Source organism: Pseudophryne corroboree, chromosome 5 (genome assembly GCF_028390025.1).
Source record: "Pseudophryne corroboree isolate aPseCor3 chromosome 5, aPseCor3.hap2, whole genome shotgun sequence".
In the NCBI taxonomy this organism is placed as follows: domain Eukaryota; kingdom Metazoa; phylum Chordata; class Amphibia; order Anura; family Myobatrachidae; genus Pseudophryne; species Pseudophryne corroboree.
In genome coordinates, this window is record NC_086448.1 from 293,140,816 (window position 1) to 293,152,646 (window position 11,831).

Genomic DNA, 11,831 nt, shown 5'->3' on the forward strand with positions numbered 1-11,831 from the left:
TCGTTACACAGTGGTATGCACATATCGGTTACTCAGCTCCTTCTGTCTTGTTTTGTTTTTAAGATTGTCATGGTGATGGGTAGAGCACATTAGCCGGCATTCATTCGAGTGTTGTTTCTGAGAAGTCCGTGAGTGCCGCCTACTTGTTCATTTGTATACCATTTCACATTTGGAGGGCACCCGGCAGGCTGATGGACTTTACTATATAGGAGTGCCGAATATCCTCTTTCCTATATATATATGTATATATATATATATATATGTGTGTGTGTGTGTGTGTGTGTGTGTGTGTGTGTGTGTGTGTGTGTGTGTGTATATATATATATATATATATAGTTATACAGACACATTTGATATAATTACATAAACACATATATACAGTTACAATGCCACATATATACACAGACACATATAAAAAGTATAGTGACACAGATACACATATACGCAAATACAATATAATTGAATGTCCCTCATACCTTACATATTAACAGTTGACAATGAATGAGGTCTGTGGCAGCACCAGCTCCTCATAGAAACATAGAATTTGATGGCATATAACAACCACTTGGCTCATCTAGTCTGCCCTATACATATGTACATGCACATACTTACACACTAGGGTACATTTTTTTTTGTCAAGAGTCAATTAACCTAACAGTATATTTTGGGATTGTGGTAGGAAACCGGAGTACCTGGAGAAAATCCACACAAGTACAGAGAAAATATACAAACTCCACACAGTTAAGGCCATGGTAGGAATCGAATCAATGACCCCGTTAATCTGAGTTGGCGCATGTGCAGTATGACTGATGAATACACAGTTCATTACAAATCACTAATTTTGTCTACCAGGCCCCTAGTGCACCAAATATTCTGCAACACTGTACAATTTAATAAGGAATATGCTACTTCATATAATATACAGGTGTCCCTATATAATTCAATTAAATAATTTAAAAAAAAATCATTAACAGCGTTTATTAGGCCATACACTATTGATATTTGATGTGTATAAGCTTCTGTACATACTATCTTTATCAACAATGCATGGTAATGTTACCACTAAATTGGCACAATTATACCATTTCAGCGCATACTATAAGTTCAGCCTGAGGTTCATATACATCTGCTGGTGATACAACATGTCATGCTTGTGCCTATCCAGCTTTAGTGAATACTGGCACATTCTAAGGCAGCACAACTGTACACACACAGCTTATGCATAGGGGACAGTACAAATACACACCAGACTTGCCTACCCTCCCGCATTTAGCGGGGGGCTCCCATATTTTCTCTGAGTGCCCCGCACACTGAAAGGTAGCTCCCGGATTCCCAGTGACTGCACCCGCTCCCCGCTCCCCCTCCCAAGAATATGGATTGCGCATGCGCAAATACGGAATTAATGGGGGCGGAGCCTAAAGGGAAGGCTGGTAGGACTGTGGGATCGACTGCTGCATGTGTCTCTGCTCCCAGTAGTCACTCACCAGTCACCTGACCATGCATTACAACAGCCCGCCGACAGCCGGCACCTGTCAGACCCCTGCAGTTTGGAGGAATCTGTGTAATTTCCTCCAGTCCGGTGCAGTGCGAGTCACCAGTCCCCGGCATCTTCTCTGAGCTGCCATCACCACGGTGACGTGCAGCAAAGCCACAGCGGTCCACGGAAGGCCCGCGATTCACGGCATTTTGGGGCACAGCTTATTAGAGTGGTGCCTTGTCCTGGACTGCTGCTAATCCTCTACTTGGTGAGTGGGGAGGTGTGTGTATGTGTATGCAAGTATGCTAGATATGAATGTATGTATGTATGTATATGTCAGAGGCGTAGCTATACCAATGGGGGTCCCACAGCACAATCACCATGGGGGCCCCCCTGGCTGACTGCTAAGACTGCCCCCCTCTTCCCCCCATGGACTACGCACAAACAACTCCAGTTCCAGCAGAACGGCACTCACCATCGGTGCCCCGCTGCCTGCTTTTCATTTCTCAGCAGTGTACTGCTCCGCTCTCCGTCCCGGCCAGCTCCGTCTCGTCTCTCCTTACTGATGCTGGGAGGAGGCGTGGCCACGGTCCGGGGACGTCCCTGCAGGCTCAGCCACTCTTCCTACCAGCATCAGTTAGGACTTAGGAGACGGAGACGGCCGCCAGAGCAGCAGCACACTGCTGAGAGATAAAAGCAATGGGGCTCAACAACTAGGTGCAGGAGGAGGGCGGGCCCCTGAGGCTGCCTGGGCCCCGTAGCAGCTGCACCTCCTGCACCTATTGTAGCTACGCCCTTGGTATATGTGTGTGTGTATATATATATATATATATATATATATATATATATAGTAGTTTTTGCATGGACCGGGACTCCCACAGATGAAACAATACACTCCGGTGCCCTCTCACAACAAATGGTTTAGACAAAGACTGGAAATAATGCAGCGGCACTCGGAGTCTTTTGAAGCTTACATGCACCATACTGCTTCAAAAGACTGAGTGCCGCTGCATTATTTCCAGTCTCTCTCTCTCTCTCTCTCTCTCTCTATATATATATATATATATATATGTAATCATATGGAACCCCCCCTTATGATTACTCTTTCACCCCCCCCCCCCCGACTCCCACACAGATTCCACTTGCTCTCTCTCCTCACAGCCCCAAACACCTCCCCCCCCTTCCCTTGGTGCCTAACCCCAACCCTCCTCTACCGCAACCCTAACCTCCCCTCCTGCAGCCTATCATTAACCCTCCCCATCCCGCAGCCTAACTTTACCCCTAGTGCCCGCAGCCTAACCCTAACCCTTCTCTCCCACAGCCTAACCCTAACACTTCCCCTAGTGCCTAACCCTCCCACTAGTGCCTAACCCTCCCCCTAGTGTCTGCAACTCCCCCTAGTGCCTAACCCTCCCCTCCCACAGCCTAACACAAACCTGCACAGGATGTCTGCCTTCTTTGGCGTAGAAAATGTAATTGCTAGTACAGTAGACCAGGGAAATTGCTGAGCCCTTTATCTAACATGTATTTAACTATAAATTTCCTCAATTGTTATATCGCACCCGATGTCCTGTCTAAAGCGACGGGGGATTGCGGTGTGATATTCAATTGATTTTTTTTATCGCAGTTATTGCGCCCATAGAGGTCAGGTTTAGCTGCATAGCAGATAAACCAGACCGAACTAATGGGCGCAATGCGAAAAGTCCTGTTTGAGCACCCAAACGGGTCACTTTTTTTGCATTTCAGCACGCACCCCCTTTGAGCCGCCATTCTCAAGTTACTGCAAGCAGCTACCCTCATGATTGTTTGGGAGGCGGAGCTTTTGCCTACATTAGCGCCTGGCTGAGAGGGGAGATATGAGCAGCAGCAGGAGCAGGCAGAGATGCAGTCACACAATTATAACAAGAGGATTAGGGGAGAAGTATTCAGATAGCACCAGCTGCTGCTAATAAGAGCCGCAGCCACTGCGATTGCAGGCATCAGATGAATGATGCTTGGACAGCTTCGCCGGTGACCTGGGCTGGAAGCGGACTGTGACAATGGAATAAAAGTGCCCCTTTCATGACTGGAGCCCGGTGGCAACTGACTCAGTTGTCTCCAGCAGTACCGCCCCTGACAGGATTCCGATGCATTCCCTGTGCGGGGTAACACAGGGAATGCATCGGGGTGTAGAGTTGGATCTTGATCCAGAGGCACCAACAGGCTAAAGCTTTAGACTGTCCCAGGATGCATTGCGGGCCCTCCTCTATATAACCCCGCCTCCAGGCACTGTGAGCTCAGTTTTAGAGTTGGTGCCGGCATAAGCAGGCAGCCCTGAAAAAGCTATTTAGAAGACTTCAAGGGCTGCAGCACTTTATATGTCAGTGTGACATACTGTGCTGCGGCTCCACCACCTCCCCAGCAGTGTCGCATACTCCTGCTGGCTCTGTTCCAGGGTACTTGCGGCGGAGACGCTCCGGTTCCTAGGCACACTAACGCAGAGGCTCTCCAAGATCGCTTGGCTGCTTCTCAGGGAGAAGGTAAGAGGGTAAGAGGGACCCGCCATCAAATTGCGTTCCAGTCGAGGTCTTAGGAGACGGACCACGATGCTGGCATGGACACTGTGGCCGTACAGGGACCCCACTATATCCACCAAGGCAGAGGAGCACAGGTCGGATAATACATTATCCATTTTTAATAAGGCTCCATAGTCCCAGGTGGTGAGGACCAGGATAGGGGATAAGGTGCTTGACCTGTAGCCCCTCCCCCAGCTCCGGGCGCCATCTACTGCTGGTGTTCCCACCCTGGAGCTCACACTCTCCCTCACTCCCTAACTGAGACGCTGGGCGCCATCTTCTAACAGTAGCTGCGACTGGTCTCTGGGACTGCAGGGCAAGGTCTCCTCTGTAAATCCACCTGATTTATCAGTGCTGTGATTCTTCAGACACTTAAGTATTCTATATGTCATTTTAAGACAGCGTTAGTTAAGAACAAGTGTATCTCTACCAGAATATATTGTACGAGTATTCTGATATATACATTGGGTCTCTGACCGCGCATTGTTATATATATATCTAGTCCAGTGCAGTTTTATTGTCTGACTAAAACAATTATCTGCACTGTCACTGTGTGTGTGTGTGTGTGTGTGTGTGTGTGTGTGTGTGTGTGTGTGTGTGTGTGTGTGTATCTGCTGTGTGATTTTCACTTTCAGTGTATCCCAGCTGTATCTATCACTGTATTCTGTACCCTAGGACTAGGTGTGTCAGGGTCTCATATATAGTGCTGCATAGTATTTACCGTTTAGTGTATTCTACTGTATACTCAGTCACCTAATACCAGATTTATTCACTGGTGTTGTGTACTGTGTACGCAGTCACATAGCACCGGATTTAGACGCTGGTGTTGTGTACTGTTTACGCTATCACATACTAGGGGATTTATTCTCAGGTTGTGTACTCTGTCTGGCTGAATCGTACTCATTCACTCTGTGGTTGCATTCACTAAAATGTCTAACACAAAGGGCGGGAAATACGTGGACGCTCCTGTATCATGCAGTGCATGCACCAGGAATTTGTCTGAGGGGGAAGCTTTGAATGATGGTCTGTGTAATATGTGCCATACAGCTCCAAGTCAACCCGCTGCTCCTGTAGTCAATCAGGAGCCACCTTGGGCGGCGTTCTCCAATATGCTTAATACGCTTGTGACACGCCTTACGCCCCCTATGGGACCTCCTGTGCCATTGCAGCCACATATTGTCCTTATGGAGAGGAATGCCTCTTTTTGTACTTTTTGTTTTCCACAAACGTGGCTGGCGTGCAAATAAGCAAACCTTGGCCAGATGGATTGAAATGGTGATTGCAGAAGCTTATGCGCAGGCTGGGCTCCCGGCTCCTGCTGCTATTAAGGCCCATTCTACTCGGTCTGTTGGACCTTCTTGGGCAGTCTGCCATGGCGCGTCCGCAGAACAATTGTGCAAGGTGGCTACGTGGTCCTCAATGAACACGTTCATTAGGTTCTATGCCTTTGATACTTCTGCCTCCCAGGATGCTTCCTTTGGATGCCGGGTTCTCATACACGCTAAGGTGCGTCCCCTCCCTTGAGGAACTGCTTTAGGACAACCCCGATGTATTCCTTGTGGAACACAGTGTACCCAGCTGCAGAAAAAGAGATTTATGGTAGACTTACCATGGTTAAATCTCTTTCTGCGAGGTACACTGGGTTCCACAGGGCACCCACCCTGACGCTCTCAGCTTCTTTGGGTTTGTATGGCATTAGCCGCTGGTCCCTTCTCCTGTCGTGGGAAAGTGGTTCTGTGTGACTAACATCTGCCTTCTCTTTTTCCTGCTTTTGCATTGGACTGGTTAACTAAAACTGAGCTCACAGTGCCTGGAGGTGGGGTTATATAGAGGAGGCCCCCTTAATGCATCCTGGGACAGTCTAAAGCCTTTTCCATCTCTACACCCCAATGTATTCCCTGTGGAACCCAGTGTACCTCACAGAAAGAGATTTAACCATGGTAGGCTACCATAAAAAAAAATTTTTGCTTATGTATTTAAAAATGTGATTCTCTTCCTCAAACCACCACATTAAGCTTAAAGTAATCTGTCAGGCCTGTCCCGGGCTTCTTGGAAGGATGGGGATCAGGTCAGCTGTTAATGGTAAAATGTCCTCCTCAGTAGTGCTACTGAGGGGGACAAATGGTATGTTTTCTTTTTGGGCCACAATGCCCTGAATTGGCCATGCCTCCCCAGTCCCCAGGCCCGGCGCCACCCACTCAGCAAAGGGATGCAGTGCAGGTAGGCGCCAAGGAGGAGAGGCGCTTTCCCTACACTGCATCCCCGTTGCTGCGCCTGGCCTCCCTGCTGCTGCCGAGCATCAGTGGAGGCTGACAGTGAGTGCCTCACCACTAAGATCGCTAGCTGCAGCACTGCGGGGCTGTAATCAATCAGTCCCCGCTGTGAGTAATCTCTGTATGCTGCTGCTTTGGATCAGAGATTTCTAGATCAATTATGATGTCTGCCGGAGTCTGGATTAATCGAGCACAGAGCTGCTCATGATCATGAAGCTGTCTGACCCCGGAGCAGCAGCACTGGTGTATATCTCTTTGCCAGCCTGCATGATGACCTGCTCAAATATCACAGCAGCTGCGGATCCCGGCAGTCTCCTCTCCCTCAACCTTAAGACATGTACTGTAAGTATAGAACTCTTTATATGGGTGCTCTATTCACATCTTTCTATCCTAGAGCTGTGGGGACTACAAGTCCCTGCATCACTTACATTATAATAACATGTACCTACTGCCGAACTGCAAGTCCCAGCATCACACACTGTATAGTACTATGCACACCTAGCTTATCTGTTCTACAGCTGTGGGAATTACAAGTCTCAGCATCATACACTGCGTAATAACATGTACTGTCTGTCATACAGTCATGGGGCTACAAGTCCCAGAATCACATACAGTATAATAATATTTCTCTGACGTCCTAGTGGATGCTGGGAACTCCGTAAGGACCATGGGGAATAGACGGGCTCCTGCAGGAGACTGGGCACTCTAAAAGAAAGATTAGGTACTATCTGGTGTGCACTGGCTCCTCCCTCTATGCCCCTCCTCCAGACCTCAGTTAGAATCTGTGCCCGGCCAGAGCTGGATGCACCTAGTGGGCTCTCCTGAGCTTGCTAGAAATAAAGTATTTGTTAGGTTTTTTATTTTCAGTGAGATCTGCTGGCAACAGACTCACTGCTACGTGGGACTGAGGGGAGAGAAGCAAACCTACCTGCGTGCAGCTAGCTTGTGCTTCTTAGGCTACTGGACACCATTAGCTCCAGAGGGTTCGAACACAGGGCCTGACCTCGATCGTCCGTTCCCGGAGCCGCGCCGCCGTCCCCCTTGCAGAACCAGAAGACAGAAGAAGGAGATAAAATGATAAAATCGGCGGCAGAAGACTCCGGTCTTCATTAAGGTAGAGCACAGCACTGCAGCTGTGCGCCATTGCTCCCACTGCACACCACACACTCCGGTCACTGTAGGGTGCAGGGCGCTGGGGGGGCGCCCTGGGCAGCAATAAGAATACCTTTTGGCAATAAATACACATAATACAGTCTGTGACTGTATATGTGTAAAACCCCCACCATTTTTAGCCAGAAACAGGACAGAAGCCCGCCGCTGAGGGGGCCGGGCCTTCTTCCTCAGCACACCAGCGCCATTTTCTCTTCACAGCTCCGCTGGAAGGAAGCTCCCCAGGCTCTCCCCGGCAGTATCCTGGTACACAAAGGGTGAAAAGAGAGGGGGGGGGCACATAAATTTAGGCGCAAAATTTGTATATACAGCAGCTACTGGGTAAAAACTGAGTTGTAGTGTAATCCCTGGGTTATATAGCGCTGGGGTGTGTGCTGGCATACTCTCTCTCTGGGGGAAATTTACTAAGATTCGTATTTTCCAGATTCAGGTCAAAGTTCAATCACGAATGACATCGACAGTGTAAAATTGCAACTTTTTGAATTGATTACGACTCATTTACTAAGCTGTCGTATTCGTGTTTTTCTGTTGTTCCGATGTCGATGTCATTCGTGGTTTTCTGCTGTATAATGCGGCCGCGTTTGTTGTTTCGCGGCCGCGTTTTTGTTTTTTTTTACGACTGCGTCACATGTCTGTTACGGCAGTGATTTAGAAATTGCTGCCGCGTTTTTAGTCCTAAGTTTCGTTTTTGTCACGCGTCCGTGATTGGTTGTATTCGTGAAGGAGGAGTGTCTGTGCATATTACTATAAAACCGCCCCAAACACACCGCACCTCGTGGGTTTAGCTAGTGTAGAGGAGAGAGGAAGGTGTATTTGGAGTTGGTGAGTTTGGTGGAGTTTTTGGAGGTTTTGGAGAGGAGTTTTGTGATTGTTGAGTGCTGTACTGTGTGTGTAAGTAGTCTTGTCATATTTGTCGTATTGTTTTTTCTCAGTTTGTCAATTTTTTTGTCCTTGTTTTTTTTTTAAAGTCTTTTGTCATTGTTTGTGAGTGAGTGAGTGAGTGAGCGTGTGTGTTGGCTGTGTGGTGTGTAGTAGTAGTAGTAGTGGAGGAGTGTGTTTTGTGTTTTGCTTTTTCAGTGTTTTTTGTCGTTTGTCATCATGCCAGACTCAGAGGTCAGTGTGGTGGCGGAGGTTAGTGAGGTGGAGGCTGGTAGTGAGGTGGAGGCTGGTAGTGAGGTGGAGGCTGTTAGTGAGGTGGAGGCTGTTAGTGAGGTGGAGGGGGGTAGTGAGGAGGAGGAGGAGGGGGTGCCTGTTGCTGTATTCTCCAGTGATAGTGATGGTGTTGTGGCTCCGCAGCCACGCACCACTACCAAGACTGGCAGGAATATTAAGTTCAGCTATGCTGAAAACATGGCGTTGGTGCGTGAGCTGATGAAGCACCATCGCCAATTGTTTGGTCAGGATGCTGGCAAGGTGTCCTCCCGCAGGAAGTCTGTCCTGTGGGGGCAAGTAATAGTTGCCGTCAATAGTGAGGGTGTGGGGAGGCGGACTGAGGACACGTGTCGCAAGAGGTTCTATGACATAAAGCGGCGTGTCAAGGCCAAGATGGCCAAAGAGGCAAAATCAGCCCGAAAAACCGGAGGTGGCCCCCCTTTCCGGGCAACCTATCGGGAGTGGGAGGAGCCTGTGCGGGCATTGATTCCTGCAGAAGTGGTGTCTGCTACTCATGTCCGGGATTCGGACCGACCCACGCAGGATGGTGAGTTTTATTTGTTATATTTTTATTTAAATGTCCTCTAAATGTTGTTTAAATCATTTTTTAAGGGTAAAGGATGCAAAAATTGTTGGTCAGATATTGCAGGCCTATGCACCCTTAAGGTGTGTTTGTGTTTAGAAATGGCATTTTCCATCTTGCCTTGGCTGTATTTTTTAAAAAATTTTGCGCTAAAACAGGTGCAATGCCTGCTGGTATGTGTATTTGCCATAATAATTTTGCGATATGGCTTGGACATCGGTGTTGTATCTAATTGTTTTTTAAAATATTTGATTTATTTACTTCCTAAAAAAGGTTCTATTAATTCAAAATTACATTTTGGAAACATTTGCAAGTAGTCAATCTATGCAATATCTGATGCATAATTCTGAAATGTAACAGATTTATTTTGTGCAACACCATGTACATTTTGATATACACCACAAATTAAGGAAGCACGAAGATCTTAAGCAGAAATTAGTTTATTTTCGAATACCTAATAGATGGTTACAGTACACTAAGGCTTTGCAGTTGTAATTTTTACACAAAGCATGGTAATAATGTTTGCTCCACTTTTTCAACAGTCCGACAGACCAGCCGGCCAGACAGGCCTCAGACAACCCAGGATGATGCTGGGATTGCAGGTAAGACTTCACTGTAGTCACATATTCTGCAAACACATAGAAGTACAAAATATTAATGTTTATATATTCTCAAAGGTTCTGCTTCTGTAAGCCGACCTCCTGTAAGGCGCCCATCACAGGGCTCGGGCCACTTACCCAGGAGGCCAAGTAAGACACGGCGTCTTGGCACGGAATCTGCGGCTCCATCTTCCCCACCCAGGCGGCGCATTTCTGCAGTGTCACCCCAGCCACCACTGGCACTATTGGCGAGTCCACAGAGTGATGAGCCCCGATCACCTCAGTTATCTGGTGAGTCAAAACAGAAACTAAACACATAGCAAATAATCTACACAGTACAGTTACTATGTTGTGATTTGGAGTTGAGATTACATGTTTGACATAACAAGCAATGTGATGTTACGTCTTCAATTGCTAAAGGTGAAAATGTTTAATTTTTCAAGGTCTTAGTTGTTGATATCGCCAACATCATTATTAAAAAAGAACATACATTTGTACAAATTTAGGCCACACACGTGCACATTAAAATAAATATAAAATCCAAAATTTAAAAAAAAAAAATCCTCCACAACATTATAGTGTTCACACATCTCCCCTGTCCGGTATGTAGACTGCTTACTTGCTCCGCTCCTCTGGACTATCCAGGTAAGCAGTCTATATCGTGGCCAGGGGAGGTGACATAACACTGTAATGCTGTGGAGGGGAGGTAGTTAGGTGAGGATTACTCAAGTCTGTCTATGTGCACGCCTGTGATGGTATATATGTTTTTGGCGAAAAAACACATTATAAGTTTACAAAAACAAGTCAAAAAACTTTTAAAATGTAGTATTATGAATGTAGTAATGTGTAGAACTAGCAAATAAATTAATAGAAAAATAAACATTGCATGTTGGCCACCCCATACAGAGCCCAGCTTGATGGCCGACGTGGACCAGCAGGGACAAGACCAACAGGCAACCATCACACTGCAACTTACACCTGTTGACCCGAGCCAGCCAATACAGCTGCAGGATATCCCCCAAGCCTCCATGAGTCCACAACTGGCACAAGCTCCACCCCAAACACAAATACCAGATGACTTTTGGGCCAGTTGGACAAGCCAACAGGCCCAAAGCAATGCCAGCCTGACCGCACATACCCAACACCTTGCCAGTCTGCCCCATCATCTACCGCGCATTAGTCGCAACTCGGGCAGACTGATTGTACAAGTAGGCCGAATCGCAACATCGATGGAGCAAATAAGGGCTGACAACAACCAAATGCTGGCTCATTTAACGCGCATCATTGATGAGCAACAGCGCCATCAGCAGGCACTCGTTCAACTCATTCAGCACAACCAGGTTGTGAATGAGTCGTTATCCCGGATTGTAGCCAGCCACACTGCAACCAACACACAACTGAATGCTAGCATTAATAATTTGAGCAACAACATAACATTGATGGCAGCTCAACAAGTGACCTCCAGCTCTGGGACCACGACCCCTATCCAAACGCCAGTAACCTCCCCTGTTCGGCGTTCCTCCAGAGCACGTGCCAGTGAGCCAGCACAAAGCACAGCACCCAGCACACACAAGCGAAAAAAATAACAATTTTGACAAATGTTATTTAAACAATAAAAATTTGGATTTGACAAACACACAACTTCCTGTGTCCGTCTCAAACATTGTTGAAGCTGCTATGTATGTATGTATGTTTTTCATGGGTAATGACTGAAAAGGTATTTATAACATAAACTAAGTACAATGTACACACCACTATAAACAACAAACAGTAAGTAACAAAACACACAATAGAAAGTATTGCAAAGTGTTTAGTCAAGGATAATTACATCCTACAAAAACTTACCTGAAAAATACCGCAGGATCACTTCTTGCCGTACCTGCCTCCCTACATATGTACTCACACTGTCACCAGATGGTTCTAACTCCTCTGCTTGCTGACTGCTTTCTCCCTCATCATGTGCCAGATGTTGACTTAAACACAGATTATGGAGAAAACAGCAGCAGAACACAATTCTAGTCA

General features: G+C 46.9%; 1 protein-coding gene across 1 annotated transcript; it reads left to right on the forward strand.

Annotated features, from left to right (window-relative positions):
* The first annotated feature begins 6,516 nt into the window (after nt 1-6,516).
* Nucleotides 6,517-11,450, forward strand: LOC134928999 (uncharacterized). Its single transcript, XM_063924879.1, has 4 exons — nt 6,517-6,647; nt 9,753-9,812; nt 9,888-10,100; nt 10,716-11,450. Exons 1-4 carry the CDS (start codon nt 6,641-6,643, stop codon nt 11,393-11,395), a joined length of 960 nt encoding a protein of 319 aa, XP_063780949.1. The 5' UTR covers nt 6,517-6,640; the 3' UTR covers nt 11,396-11,450.
* The last annotated feature ends 381 nt before the right edge of the window (nt 11,451-11,831 follow it).

Bases quoted from the DNA above. Each gene is read 5' to 3' on its own strand.
- LOC134928999 (XM_063924879.1), top strand. The intron at 9,813-9,887 runs GTAAGACTTCAC...ATATTCTCAAAG, and splicing joins GGATGATGCTGGGATTGCAG to GTTCTGCTTCTGTAAGCCGA. The intron at 10,101-10,715 runs GTGAGTCAAAAC...CACCCCATACAG, and splicing joins CCGATCACCTCAGTTATCTG to AGCCCAGCTTGATGGCCGAC.